The sequence below is a fragment of the Somniosus microcephalus genome, chromosome 29 (assembly GCF_052327205.1).
Source record: "Somniosus microcephalus isolate GS21.2 chromosome 29, FLI_Smic_1.0, whole genome shotgun sequence".
Classification (NCBI taxonomy): domain Eukaryota; kingdom Metazoa; phylum Chordata; class Chondrichthyes; order Squaliformes; family Somniosidae; genus Somniosus; species Somniosus microcephalus.
This window is the reverse complement of record NC_141015.1, coordinates 46,762,552-46,778,215: the sequence shown is the minus strand read 5'-3', so window position 1 is coordinate 46,778,215 and position 15,664 is coordinate 46,762,552. Positions and strand designations below refer to the sequence as shown.

General features: G+C 47.6%; 1 protein-coding gene across 2 annotated transcripts in view; it reads left to right on the top strand.

Annotated features, from left to right (window-relative positions):
- Positions 1-15,664, top strand: part of LOC147098710 (wings apart-like protein homolog) — a 205,156-nt gene that overhangs the window by 179,330 nt on the left and 10,162 nt on the right. For both annotated transcript variants that reach the window (XM_085970764.1, XM_085970763.1), the window contains exons 13-18: positions 1,215-1,390; positions 3,690-3,805; positions 7,868-8,029; positions 10,909-11,113; positions 13,380-13,468; positions 14,083-14,178. In XM_085970764.1, coding sequence (XP_085826890.1) covers positions 1,215-1,390; positions 3,690-3,805; positions 7,868-8,029; positions 10,909-11,113; positions 13,380-13,468; positions 14,083-14,178 — 844 coding nt within the window. The remainder of the gene's footprint in view (positions 1-1,214; positions 1,391-3,689; positions 3,806-7,867; positions 8,030-10,908; positions 11,114-13,379; positions 13,469-14,082; positions 14,179-15,664) is intronic.

The following is a 15,664-nucleotide window of genomic DNA, read 5'->3' as shown; positions in this document are numbered from 1 at the left end:
AGGATGTCCTCCCCGATGCGCTCCACTCTATTCGGTCACTGCTCTGTACTGCCACTAACGCCACCCCTCACGAAAAAATGTTCGTCTTCCCTAGGAAGTCCACATCGGGGACCTCGCTACCACCATGGCTGATGTCTCCAGGGCCCGTCCTACTTCGGAAGCACGTGAGGACCCATAAAACGGCCCCCCTGGTTGAGACGGTCAACCTCCTCCACGCCAACCCTCAGTATGCCTACGTTGCGTACCCGGACGGGCGGGAGGACACAGTCTCCATACGAGACCTCGCACCCTCGGGGGCCCCTGAAACCAACATCACCCACTACCATTGCCCTTCACCGCTACCCACAATGCACCGGCGGCAACGGACCCATACCTAACCCCTGTAGACGGCACGCCGTGGCCCCGTGACCCGTCATTGATCACCAACCAACTCAACATCCATGAGGACGACACGCCAGTGCTCCGGCCCACGCGGGACTCGGCGTCGGAAACTGCACCACCTCAGCCGTCGCCACGACGATCACGACGGCATACAAGACCCCCAGAAAGACTTAATTATACGAACTTTTAATACACTTCACCCCGTCGGACTCATTTTTTAAGCAAGGGGTGAATGTGGTAAACCACTGTTGTTCACTCCACTGTTGTTCACTGTTGTTCACTTCACTGTTGTTCACTCTTGCCCATTGTTGTACCTGTCTGTGCATGCCTCAGCTGGCTCCGCCCCCGGCTCCACCCATATGCCCTGGTATAAAGGCGGCTGCTCTGCAGTTCCCCAGGCATTCAGGACCGGTCGACCACTAGAGGCATGCCTTCGTTCTTTAGCTAATAAAAGCCTGTTTGTTACTCTCTTAACTTTCAGTCTTTCTCAGTAATTGATAGCGCATCAGACACAAAAAAGGGGCAAGTGAAAAAAAATATATACCTTATTCAAATGTGAGACTCATCTGACAAAAATGGCAGCTTTTTAACTAGTATAAACCCTTGGAACAAAATGGTGTTTCCACACTTTTTAACCATTAGATTTCAATGTTTTGTTTCCCAAGTGGCTGCAGCCTTGAGTACAATTCTCAGTTCATTCAGCATCCTTTTGTGATAGACTGCATTGCAATCTGATTCATGATTTAAACATGTTTTAATGTGAACCAAGCCACACATCTCCCGATACACAGCCCTTCCTCTCCTGATGTCTTGTTAATGTGCTTTATCCACAGAGCGTTACGACACTGTGAGCAGCTGATCACACGGTATAACCGGGAAGACAACAAGGTTTGCATGGCAAACAGCAATTCCCTGCCACAGTACAGCGCCTCCAGTCATATAGGCAAAGCAGTGGAGGACTGCATGAGAGCAATCTTTGGAGTTTTGCTAAACCTGACCAATGACAATGGTAAGTTTCTAAGTGGAGGGACCATGTCTGCTCCGTCACTCGGCTCGAAGTTGAAATAATAAATACAATATGAAATGCTGGGTCTTGCAAGTGTGATCGGTGGTGACTAGCCCATGTGCGCTCATGCCAGACTACAGGCTTGTGAAATACTAGGGTCGAGTAAAATGGAATGGGTACAACATTAAACTAGGATAGCCTCTGGGGGAAAGTTACATGTTCAGCTTGTTTTTTTAATCCTTTTTCAGTGAGTTGTGTTGTATCCGTGTGTTAATGGAGACACGGAATGCAGGAGTTGGTTTAACAGGTGTTTACTGAACAAAGTCTGGAGGTGAACTAAAAGATACAAGACACTATACAGGCTTATATACCCGAGTGGTCACTACCGGTATTACAGTACACGGGGGCTCTTAAAGGTACATACACTACAAGTTGTTTAAGAGAAAAGCATTCTCCCTGTGCACCACTGTACCCTTGCCTCAGTGCCTTAAGTTGAGAATATGATGAGTTGAAATTAATTGTGAAATATAAATCTACAGTGTTGCTGTTTAAACTGTGGCAGCTGTTCAGTAATTAACTGGGTTTTTAATGAGAAATAAATGTACTCCCTACCTCGGCAGGTCTGCCATTTTGAGTGGAGCCAGGTAGATATCTCCTTGCATAATGGCATCACCTGCCAACTACATCGGAGATTCACCCTGCTGTTTATAAATATTGTTCATTTTACAATCATTGCCTGATTCAGCTAGTGCTGCGGTCTCTAGTTAGCCTCCCCACGGTTTGCTCGGTTAGTGGTCAAGTTGCCTTCATTGGAAGAACACCATTTATAAATGAGGCAGGGAGGATTCCTGGCAATCAAGGATTGCAGGGGCAAGGCAACAGGATTGAACTGTTATTTCGGTGAAACCTTTTTTTCCCCACCCCCAAACTTCACTTAGTATTTGTCGGGGCTTCAAAATGCCAGTGACGTTAAATTGCTTTGACAGAAATCATGAAGGAAAATGAGTGGTGCCAGAATTTAACAAGCGAATAATGGTCTGGCCTTTGAGGGAGAGAAAATTCTAATGTAATCACTCATGTTTATTGTGCTAATCTGTTTATTACAAGGCAATAAGTTGATATTGGCATTGTGTGACTGTGTGCTTAGATGAGGCAGTAAGTAAAGATATACTGCATTTGACCCTGCTAATATTTGGGCAATTTCCCCACTGCTGCCCTCTGTCTGCAGTGCGCTTGAGAACTATTGATGGACTGATAACAAAAGACAGACGTGGCTCAATTATTGACCCTATCGGGGCCTTTTATGATCCGCCCTGGCTTTTACAGCATTACTTTTATTTTAGTTGATATTTTGGGCTGGTTTATTTTCTTAATGGGTCATTTTAAATCACAGAGGCAACTCACGATTACTTGCTGAGGGAACATCCGTGCCCTCTGCAACTGTGTTCCTTCCCTTTCTGACCTCTCTGTGCAATGAGGCAAGGTGACTGAGCTGCTTCTCGACCATCATTGAGGCACCTCCTAGCAGCTTCTCGTGTGACCTGGCGCTGCCCCCGTCTCCTCGCTGACACTGAGCAGTTAGCTTCCACTGGCACCCGGCCAGTGAGAATAACAGAAGAGGCACTGCATGAAAGACCAGCTGTGATGTTTGACACCCTGTGTGCACTTTCATCAGTTGTTGCATTGAAAGCGAGGACTCGGCCGAGTAGGGGAGCGAACCTGCAGCCCACGAGTGGCGTGTCGTTGATGCTCCAGCGTGATGCACTGCCCCAGTCATTTTACAATGGAGATTGCAGGCACAAAGCCTCCCAACCGGAACGCCATGAATTGTTTGTGCTCTCATTAGACAGTGAGCGATGTGCTTTGAATATATTTTCATGCTGCAGTTCTAAAGTGTAACCGTGCAGCAATTCTGTTCAATCTTTATTCTCATCAAATAATTGGGCTGCAGGTTTCTTTGTTTCATTGTGAAGTGCACACAAGCACAACAGGCAGGGACAGCCCTTAGTTTATTAAATGAGTGTTTCGTGGCACTGAACACTGCTTCAACCCAAAGATCAGTAATAGTTGGTGCCAAGGGAGGGGATCAATAGTCAGGGGGGATGAACTGCATGGTGAGTTTGATGGACTGAGCGACATTTATCAATTCTGAAGGTACCCGTAAGAATGTCTTTTCAAAATGATTGGTGACTGACATTCATTCGTTAGATAATCTTACCTGAGGAATAAACTCTTATTCGCTGTTCAGTACTCGGGCTCGTTGTGTTGCTGTCGTAATCCATTGTCTCCTTTTTCTCTTTAGAGTGGGGCAGCACAAAGACTGGTGAGCAGGACAACCTCATCAGCACGACTATGAACTGCGTGCTTCAGGTGCCACAGTACATACCTCAGGAACAGAGATTTGATATCCGAGTGCTGGTAAGAAATGTAGATCACTGCGCGTATTGTCACCCCAACTTCTCTCCCCTCCTCGGGTGGTTACAGTACAGGCAGGGAATTGTAGTTACAGGCTTAGGTCATTCTGGTCGCCTCTTTCGATGTGAATTAAACCAATTTCTTTAACCTACCTCAACAGATTCCCACCCTGCTTGTCATACCCCATGCCCTGTAAAGACCAGCAGTGCCCATGCTGTGGTGATCAGGACTGCACACTATGCCAGATTGTGTGGTGTTCAGTAGCGCTGCTGGTTTTGACTTGATTTGTGAGCTATCTGTGCAAACACACCCCAGTAAGCATGTCTGCTTTGCTGAAGATTTACACTGGCTGATGGTTTCAGCGATTTTTCTACAGTAACACAAGTGCACTTCCTGATTGGTAAACTGCATAACTGTTCGAGTCAAAGCGCTCACTCACTCGCACTCACTATTCTGCTTCATAGCTCCCAGTTTCCTTTTAAGATCCGCAACCTTCGGCACTTGATAAAATTATTACTCGTTTGCACTGCCTCTGATTTTTTTTTTTAGAATCATCTGCAAACTTCGAGATCTCTCCTTCAATAGTCATTACATGGCTTAGCTTGAGGGCAGAGGTGGTGGTCAAGTGTGAGGTGGGGCCCGGGGGAGGGAGGGGGCTGGGCCCCGGGGAGGGGTGGGGATCCCCAGTGGAGTGCTGAATTTTGCGGGGAGGGGAGGTGGGTTTGTTTACGAAAGGAATATTGAGCAAGTTGATTCCTGAAGGGAGTACAGGCAGAGTGAGAAGTGTGGAGCTGGGGACAGGCTCCTAAACTCAAGGTTTCAGAAGACCCAGCCATACCTGTGCACGGTGTCAATGGAATTGCAGGTTTGTGCATCGAATCTCTCCCAGTTATCCGTGTGGTGTCTGGGAGTCTGGCTATCCATTGCTGACCTGCATGATACACACTTTCACATCAGAATTGTGTTGACCTAAAGACCTTTGCTTAGCCTGATCTCGGCCCCCAGAGTCTTCACTGAACCATTCTGGGGACAAAGTGCAGAGTGTTACTATCGAGCTGTGGACACAGAATGAGCAGGGTGGGCTGTCTGTAGTTGCAGCCTCTTTCTAGTCATCTGTGTGTTTATCAATCCAATGACTGGCTGATGCTGATATTGGTGTCCTCTCATTACTGCTCCGTTTGACACAGCAGTAAACAACTACAGCCTTAAATGTGTGAAGAAAACCGAGGTTGTGTCGGCCAGCGCGAGAGAAACACTAGACAAACCGTGTCCGCTGATAATCAACAGAATGTCGGTTACTTATCTGCATGGTGTCTTGTGAGTTGATGTGTTGATGGGCGACGCCACTCTCCTGCTTCAGAAAAGCCAGCTCTGTATTCAGAAACCTAAGAAAGCGTATCTAGAACTGGCATGGAGCCAAGCTGATGAAACCAAATGTGTAGAGGGCTGCTGTCACTGCCGGATGTGTTGCCTCTGTCCCATTCAGCAGTTTCCACCTCCCACACACGACCTGTTATCTGCATCAGCTGGCAGGACAGAATCCCCAATGGCGAGATCCTAGAGCCCATCGAGTCCTTGCTCATCAGACCATAGTGGCACTGATCAGACGCTCTGTCCATATGGAAACCTCCAGTGTGCCATAAAGAATCGTGTGCAGGGAGCTGAGGCGTGGTGAAGTGACCAGTGGAAGATGTGAACACAGAAACATGGCTGCAAACTACATAATATCAATAATGACCAGTCACATCAGCTGGTACAAGATTCAGCACGTTAATCGCGTGAAATGGCAGTAATGCCCTAAACATGAACAGCCCTTTAATCCCAGACTGACTGGGTCTGTGAAATGAGAGAGCTTGCCCCCCCCCCCTCGCGTTGTTCTCGCGGCAGAGTGCTCGTCAAGCCTGGTCCTCTTTCTAATGTGTTGTTGAGTACAAGGGACTGTTGCCAGCAGCGACACCCTCAATAGAGACGCGGTGCCTCAGCAATGCCTCCGCTTTATTGGAGTGCCTAGCATTTGTGATCGGTGGAAACCAATCCCAGCTTGGCTGACGCTGAAACTGCCCTTTGTGGGAGTCTACGAGCACCAGGCGGGCTTATTCCTCGAGAGTCTGGCCGCTGTGTGGGCTAATGTAGAAGGAGCAGTTGTAGTGCCCACTGCCATTGGAATTCCAGTACTGTTTCATCAGAATTCAGCAGAGGTGCCTCACCCTGCTAAATGGAGCTGATCTTGCCAGTAAATTGGATTTGGTACAGTGTGTATCCATGTACTGTGAAATGAAAAGAGCTTTGGGGAAAAGAGATGAGTCACTTAACAGAAAAAGGCCATGAGTCAACGGTGTGAGATCGAGCTTCAGGAGCAGCCTGCTGGAGTGTCTGGAGCACTGACTCTTCAGCCTCCACATGATAGGATGTTCATGCCACCCCATGTGTGAAAACTGCCTTGTACTGTCCTGTTAAAGGAGGAAAAATGCTTCAGGTGATCAGATCAGATGTCCTCTCTTCCCCCTGCCCCTTGGCTTTCGTTCCCTCGCCTGCAACAGATCTCAACTTTCATCCACATTAGGGAGTGACCGTTTTGCCATTGATCTGTTTTCTCCGATCCTTTTCTACAGTCAAACTTAACAAAATTCCTCCAGTTTTATTACGTTTCTGCAGTTTGATATATACATACTGTGCTGGCGGCTGACAGCTCCTGGGTTTAATATTTTATTCAGTGCCACAGCTCCTTTCCAGCCTCCACCTCTCTGCTAACTTCTTTCTTGAAACTTTTGGGAATGTGAAGCAAGCTTCAGACTCTGCATGGGACCGATTGATGCCAGTCCAACCCATTGGGCTGTGCTGTGCAGACAGTTCCACTGCACCCCTGGACCTGAGCGTCTCCCTGCGCATCTTTCTTACAATTGATGAAACTCATTGTGTGGCTTTTCATTCTTTGTCCACATGTGGGATTTGGATGGGATATTGTACGACTGCTCCTTAATTGTCACTGGGTCACTACCTTGACTGCAGCAGTTCAAGGAGAAGGCCACCACCGCTACCTCGAGGCAATAAATGCGGCCTTGCCAGCGACGCCCACATTCCACTTCTAAGCACATTGATGTTGGAACTGCTTGAACCTGCAGTTTCTTGTTGTTTAAGCTTTTTTACCCTACTTACTGTGTTCTCGTCTCGGGGCAGTTATTGGGGGAGCTACTCTATTTAGTTTTGTTAATGTTGAGAATCCGCCGACTCCTGCTGGTTAAAGTGCCAAAGACAAGGTGTGGAATGTGGAGACCAAGAAAGAAAGACAATGAATTTGCATTTATACCGTACTTTCACAAGCTCCGGATGCTGCAAAGCGCTTTTCAGACACTTGAAGTGTAGTCACTGTTGTAATGTAGGGAAATGCGGCAGCCAATTTGCACACACTGGGATAACTTGCCTCTTTTTTAAACCGTGCCATGGGATCTTTACTATCCACTTGTGGGGGCAAACGGGGCCTCGGTTTAATGCCTCAATGTCTCCTGTGGGTGATTTGCCTGTGATCACCGCAGTATGCTGCCTTACAAAGGAAAGCTAGTGTTGAGTAATCTGACGTGTCTTGCTCCTATCTCCAGGTACAAGGTTCCTTCCCAAACCCTCTTCTCTGCTTGACATGTAGATCGAACTGTTGGCCTTTTAAAAAATTTAACAAGTTTTTTTTTACATTCCCTGACTACTGGGATTTGTGCATAAAAAATAATTTACAGAAACTGAGGAGTTTCTTTCAGTCAAATCTCAAGTTTTCCAGCTCGCTTTTTGGAAAAACTATCTGATTTCATTCCATTTCTTGCTATAAGCCCAAATATTTCCTTTAATTGGAAAAGGAATTAAATACAACAAAATAATTTGCACTCTGCCTGTAATCCGCTGAAAAACAATGAGGAATAATCGGGAATTTTAGACCTGAACTGATGTTTGGCCATTTCTCTGCACCCCATCACCTTGGGTTAGGTCCAGTTCTGCCTCCCCTGCCTTGTCGTGCTGGAAACTGAGTGATCTCTGTGCAGTTGGATATTTAAAGTGAACTGTGTTTGTCTCCTGCAGGGTCTGGGCCTGCTGATTAACCTTGTGGAGCACAGTGCTCGCAATAGACATTGTCTTGTTGACATGGAAACACCTTGCTCCTTTGACTCGTTCTGTGCTGTGGATGGGAACGATAGTTTGAGGATGGAAGGACAGGTGGGATCTATCGAGGCCTTGGTGCAGGTGAGTGTTGATTGTGTAAGGGTTAGCAGTAAGTAACCCATTTCATAAAGTCTAAGGGTCTCCTAACGTGACTGTGATTGACTGTTTGAGAGTTGAATATAATGAAACATTGGCCCTGAGCAGAGCGTATCTTGGAGGTAGAGTGTGGCGTGTCTGTCGCTAAAACACTCTGCCCTGCCTTCCCCCGCACGAAGATGCAAGTGCCAGCTGGTGAGACCAAGGTCTGCTGTCCCTTGCTTACCGCAGATTCATGAACTATGGTTAGCCAATTCCAGGAGATGGTTTTGTTGGGTGTTACAGAAGGTGCTGATTCACCCATTCATTAATTGACTGCCTGAACTGGTTGAGAGGCTCTCAATCACTTTAGCTAGAGAAACAAGTTCATATTTCAAGTCTCCGTTACATTTAGAGTCAGAGTCATAACGGCACAGAAGGAGGCCATTCGGCCCATCGAGTCCGTGCCGGCTCTCTGTAGAGCAATCCAGTCAGTCCCATTCCCCCGCTCTATCTCCGTAGCCCTGCAAGTTTATTTCCCTCAAGTGCCTATCCAGTCTCCCCGTGCAAACATCGAGTGTCTCCGTTCCAACCACTTCTGTCAGCAGCGAGTTCCAGGTCCTCACCACTCGCTGCATAAAAAGTTTTTCCTCACATCCCCCCTGTATCTCTTGCCCAAAACCTTAAATCTGTGTCCCCTAGTCCTTGTACCATTAACTAGTGGGAACAGCCTTTCCCCGTCTAGCCTATCCAAACCCGTCATAATCTTGTACACCTCTATCAAATCACCCCTCAACCTCCTTCGCTCTAATGAAAACAAATCCAGCTTCTCCAACCTGTCCTTGTAGCTAAGATGCCCCATCCCCGGAACCATTCTGGTAAATCTCCTCTGCATCCTCTCGGGGGCCTTCACATCCTTCCTGAAGTGTGGTGACCAGAACTGGGCGCAATATTCCAGTTGTGGCCTAACCGGTGCTTTATAAAGGTTCAGCATAACTTCTCTATTTTTGTACTCAATACCTCTATTTATGAAGCCCAAGATCCCATATGCTTTGTTAACCACTCTCTCGATGTGTCCTGCCACCTTCAGGGACCTATGCACATTAACTCCCAGGTCCCTCTGTCCCTGCACACACTGTGCGATTAAGTGTATATTGCTTCTCCCTGTTCCTTCTGCCAAAATGCATCACCTCACACTTCTCTGTGTTAAATTCCATCTGCCACTTGTCTGCCCATTCTACTAGCCTTTCTATGTCCTGTTGCAGTCGATTGGTATAATTCTACCCTGTATATTCCAATATTCTAATATATTTATAGGCAGTGGCCCCAGCACTGACCCTTGGGGAACACCACTGTCTACCATCCTCCAGTCTGAAAAACAGAGGATTTGAAAAATTTCTTCTAATCATTTCGAAGTAGAGGCTCCTGGCTGGGGCTGAGAATTTCTCCTGAAGCTGGTAGATCTTCAGTCCAACACTGCTTTCTTAGGTTTTAGCCTCCCACTGCCCAAGTGGTTTTCTGCTACAAGGTTATGCTGATAGGGTTGGATGAAGAGGGGTGGGAAGAGGCTCATGTGGAGCATAAACTCTGGCACAGACCAGTTGGGCCGGATGACCTGTTTCTGTGCTGTACATTCTACATAATGCTCTTTGAGATGTGTTATAGGTTGGTTTTGTTCCATTCTGGCTGAGCATGTCTAACTTTCTTTGGTTGAGGTGCTGGGATTTCTGAGATATTAAATATGGAGGCAGTGAAGAGCAATCCCTCAAGAAAAGAATGCGAAGAGTTGGATGTGTATGGGCCCAGGATCTATGCTCCAGACACATTCCACAGGTGGGCGGGCGATTAACAAGCCTACGGTTAATCATCCAATAGTACAGTGGCTCAATTATCGCGCTCACAATCACTTTTACCGCTGCACAATAGAGAGCATCCTGACAAACTGTATCACAGTATGGTATGGCAGCTGTAGCTACTATGACCGGAAAGCCCTGCAGCGGGTAGTCAAAACTGCCCAACGCATTACCGGCACCCGGCTACCGACCATAGAGCACATATACCAGAAACGCTGTCTACGGAGGTCACGGTCCATCATCAAAGACCCTACCCACCCCAGCCACAGTCTGTTCGCCCTCCTGCCATCTGGGAGACGCTACAGATGCATTCGCACCCGTACGACCAGATTTAGGAACAGCTTCTTTCCCAGGGCTGTCACCCTACTGAACTCCACAAATAAACTCTAAAGCCTGCACATCTGCCAATGCACTTTATTATGGTTATGTTTATGTTAATATACTACAAGCCAAATGTATGTTGAATGTTTAAATGTCTTCATCTAAATGTACATTCTCGGGAGCCGCAAGCCTACATTTTGTTGTACTGCACTTGTGCACTAACAATGACAATAAAAGTTGATTTGATTTGATTCCCCGTATTTGAGTACATTCAAACTCTGCTACCCACCTTGTGGAGGTGTAGCTTGGGGCACTGCACTCTGCAAGCACGCGTGGCTCAGTATTTCACTGTGGACCTACAAGCAGGGATATTGGATACACGGCACTCACTTCCCAGGCAAATGTCTGGCATAGAAATGGGGATACCTGGGGAGAATGTTTGGTTTTTATTTTCAACTCCCTTTCATTGATTTGATTTCAACATTTTGAAAAATGAGATTAAATATTTGGTGCTTCTTTGTGCAGGACCTCGAGTTGTTGCTCTGAAGTGTACCAAATTTCCCCAAATCAGCATCTGTGCATGTTTCAGTGCTGTTGACATTTTATATACATGTAATGTGGCTCTGACATTCTTAACGTTTGTTTTCGCATCTTTGTGCATTTTTACATTTGGTTTTATGGACGACGTTTGGTTATTTTTTCCTCTGCCAGCTGTTTCTGCAGCGTGAGCGAGCGGCTCGTCTCGCAGAGACAGAGACCGATGACTTCATCAAAGACACGCCTGTGCCACCTCAGGACCAGAGTGGCCAGTGGCAGGAGACGGCTGGGTCACTGGAGTGGGTGCAGTCAGAAAACTGTACCAAGAACGAGAATGAAAAGAAGGAGGAGGAGGATGAAGAAATTGACCTGAATAAAGGTATGAGACACATTTCAGCGAGTAACAGAGTTTCCAAGTGCATGCCCAATACTAGAGTTGTTCCTTTAATTACTCCCCTCTTCTTCTTTCAAATATTTGCTTAGCTATTCCTCATTCCTTGGATTACAGCACTGTGCTCAGTCACTTAGGTTCCCAACTTAAGGCATCTACTCCAAGGCCTGCAGTGTGAATGACACCGTTGAGGACTTCTAGTTCCTTGTGGAAAGCCCATTCAGGTGTTGGGTTTGTTAAATGAATGTGGTCAGCCATTCCGTACAAGATGGTGGCTGTGCATTACCTGCTCGGATTGGCAGATATCCCACAGGATTTATTGTGTTGCTAGTCTCCAATAGCCTGCTGTGAGGAGTGTGAGGGCTTTGTTAGCCTGTGTTGAGAGATGCATTTGGCACAAAAGAATGAGGCGGGTTCTCTCAGGCTGTGCAGTTTAACTTGTGGAATCTCTAAACTGTCAAAGTTCTTCCTTCTTTGTCCAGCCTCCACATGCAAGTTTCATTTTACCAACATGCCACAGTGAGTGATCGTTCTCTACTCTGCTGTATAAAAGCACAGCCCAGAATGAGGCCATAAAGTCTGTTTGTTGGCAGCAGATCCATTGGTCACTGGTTATTGCCCAGTTTCAAGACTTTCTGCTGCAGTTCTGGTACTTGTCCTTCAGAGTGCTGCTTTCTCGAGTTTTATTTTTTAGCTTGTTTTGCATTTTCTGGCCCTGTTTTGGGCAGAAGCTGAACACAGCCTATCGGACCGGCCACTGTCTGATGGCAGCTACTCCCCCACTGCTTCCATTAATAAAGGCAGTGGTCACTGAGCTACACTGATGAGGTAGCCCAGTTAGCTGACTTTAGCTGGGGTGTGATAAGTGTGTGACAATCGATTACAGTGCCCTGAACTAGTGACGGAAAAATCAGGCCAAGCTTTGCCAGCTTAAAACCACGGGTATGTGTGGGTGGAGATTTGCTGCCTGCCCAGTCTCTCCTCCCCATTCCGCTCATGCCTGATTGGGGAGACTGATGTGTGACAAAAGCAGGTAAATAAAAGGCTGTTGTGGAGCAGAGAATGTGTCGGAAAAGGTGAAGGAGAACTCGGCAAAGACATACTGCAGCTCAGAACAAAAATGGAGGAATTAAACTGATAGACAGACCTGTTCAAGAAGGAAATGTGCCTGGAAATTCAGTGTGTGCAAGAACAACAACTCTTCGTTTTTCAGATGCATTAACCTCAAATCTTGTGCCTCTATTTACATCTGCTGAAAAATCTACCAAGGAAATTCTGGCCACATCTGGTGATCCACTGCTGGAATCCTCATCTGCTGCAGGATTGATCAGACCCGCAGCTTTATCTGCTTTAGTTGCAGCTGTTGGAGCCCCTAGTTCAGTATAACTTCAGGCTGCATTACTGCCCTTTTCATGCTTAACAGAGAGGAGCAGTCCTTCCCTGGCTGCTCACTCCCTTCCTCTCTCCTGACCCCCTTTACTGTATGAATAGTTTAGCGTACCAGGCTACGGCAATTTCTGATTTCTTCTCACATTGGAACCGTCAGCATTCTCTTATGAGGTTGGATGACGATTGTTGGTGTTGCTGCTGTCTGTAACAGGGTTAAAGTTCAATAAATAACTGCACCTCTCTGCCACTAAAATGTGCCCGTCACCTGCCCACAGCTGGTATTTTGTTCTATTCAATTTCTGACCCGAGACCGCGATGATGTAATTGATGTAATAAACCGCTCTAATAAAAATTGGTTAAGGATGCCAAAACTCAGTCAATCTTAGTTTTTTTTTATTTGCTGTTTCTCCTCCCTTAAGACGTTGTACATTACCAAAACTCGATGCGTTTTAGGTATTTAAGTGCTGCCGAGACCAGCGTGCAATTCCTGACTAGGTATGGGCAAGTGGCCTGGGTTTATTTTAATTGTTCCGCAGCACGCAGATCCATCAGGAAACGGAGCATTAAATGAGATTCGTCAAAGATTCATCGGTCCCCTTAATTATATTGATATACACGGTGACTGTGCCATAGAGAGAGCAAAAACAAAAGCCAGCCCTTCAAATCAAGGAAATAATAAAAATTACACTTAATGTGTGAGAGAAAGGTGTGAATCCTTGTGACCACAGAGCAGTGTTGGCTTACTTTAAGATGTCACCTTCGTCATTTGAAATCTGAAGACCCTCACACTTGCCATCCGGCCCCCTCCCCCTCTCCCCTCACCTCGAAGGTGCACGATTGTGGAAATTTGTACTTTCTTTTGCAGCCCTGCAGCACGCTGGAAAGCACATGGAGGACTGCATCGTGGCCTCGTACACGGCACTGCTTCTGGGCTGCATCTGTCAGGAGAGTCCGGTGAGTAAATGCATCGTCTGGTGTAAGAGTCGAGGAATGGAAATCGTCTTCCTGGAGATGGTTTTGAATCAAAGCCTGTTTTGTGCTTTTTTAAATGATTTAATTTATTTATTTTTGAATGAGGGCTCCAGACAGCCTTGACGTGATTTGAGCAGAGTGCACAGGATTCCATACCTTTATTTGAGGGCAGGAGTCTCTGATTACATTGCCACCCTATTGGCACGGACTCTGGCTGAGGTACAGTTCCATGGTGCTGGCTGTACTTCAATTACCCTCCTCTTGCCTGGACAGTGAGTGTCGACAGACTCTTCATTGATGGGGGTATCATGGCCGAGACCGGATGCCCACGTGCACTTTCCAGCAGCACTCGGCACCCTGGCTGAGTTTCAATCTTACTCTATTCCGAGACGTTGAGGATAATTGTAACTGGTTTGTTTTTTGGAAGCTGGATGCATGAATGAGTGGGTAAAGCAGTGGTCTTTGTAATTATCCCTAAATTGCCATCTCCTGAGTTGACCCAGTGAGACAGTAATGACGATTATACTGGTGTGCTCGGCAGAACTTCTCCATATCCAACATCGCCCTGAATCCTCACAGTTTTTCTGTTCTTTTAGGTGAATGTCACTACTGTGAGGGAGCTTTTACCTGAAGGAGATTTCTCCATTATGACTGAGATGTTGCAGAAGTTCTTGAATTTCATGAATCTTACGGTAAGTGTGACAATTGTAGAAATGATGACCATTGCAGATGTCCATTTCAGTGTTGGTGGGAAACCAGTGCCCTGTTGGGTGTAAAGCCCAAAGCTCTTGTCCCTGGCAAACACTCACTGCATCACTGCCCCACAACAGAGATTCTTAGCTGCACAACAGTGGAATCATGACAGATATTCCTGTTTATCAACGGAATTGCTTTTCTGTCCTGTGAACTTTTCCCATCAGTTTTCTCAGCGGGAAAATCTCCCTGCTGGACAATCGTAGCAGAAGATAACTAGAACGGCACTTTCTGTTGGGACAGTATTTGGTTGAATGTGTTGGCAGGAAGGTCAGTGAGATGGAGGGGGGGAAAGGTCAGTGAGATGGAGGGGGGGAAAGATCAGTGAGATGGAGGGGGGGAAAGGTCAGTGAGATGGAGGGGGGGAAAGGTCAGTGAGATGGAGGGGGGGAAAGGTCAGTGAGATGGAGGGGGGGAAAGGTCAGTGAGATGGAGGGGGGGAAAGGTCAGTGAGATGGAGGGGGGGAAAGGTCAGTGAGATGGAGGGGGGGAAAGGTCAGTGAGATGGAGGGGGGGAAAGGTCAGTGAGATGGAGGGGGGGAAAGGTCAGTGAGATGGAGGGGGGGAAAGGTCAGTGAGATGGAGGGGGGGAAAGGTCAGTGAGATGGAGGGGGGGAAAGGTCAGTGAGATGGAGGGGGGGAAAGGTCAGTGAGATGGAGGGGGGGAAAGGTCAGTGAGATGGAGGGGGGGAAAGGTCAGTGAGATGGAGGGGGGGAAAGGTCAGTGAGATGGAGGGGGGGAAAGGTCAGTGAGATGGAGGGGGGAGGAAGGTCAGTGAGATGGAGGGGGGGAAAGGTCAGTGAGATGGAGGGGGGGAAAGGTCAGTGAGATGGAGGGGGGGAAAGGTCAGTGAGATGGAGGGGGGGAAAGGTCAGTGAGATGGAGGGGGGGAAAGGTCAGTGAGATGGAGGGGGGAGGAAGGTCAGTGAGATGGAGGGGGGGAAAGGTCTGAGATGGAGGGGGGGAAAGGTCAGTGAGATGGAGGGGGGGAAAGGTCAGTGAGATGGAGGGGGGGAAAGGTCAGTGAGATGGAGGGGGGGAAAGGTCAGTGAGATGGAGGGGGGGAAAGGTCAGTGAGATGGAGGGGGGGAAAGGTCAGTGAGATGGAGGGGGGGAAAGGTCAGTGAGATGGAGGGGGGGAAAGGTCAGTGAGATGGAGGGGGGGAGGAAGGTCAGTGAGATGGAGGGGGGGAAAGGTCAGTGAGATGGAGGGGGGGAAAGGTCAGTGAGATGGAGGGGGGGAGGAAGGTCAGTGAGATGGAGGGGGGGAGGAAGGTCAGTGAGATGGAGGGGGGAGGAAGGTCAGTGAGATGGAGGGGGAGGAAGGTCAGTGAGATGGAGGGGGGGAAAGGTCAGTGAGATGGAGGAGGGGAAAGGTCAGTGAGATGGAGGGGGGGAAAGGTCAGTGAGATGGAGGGGGGGAA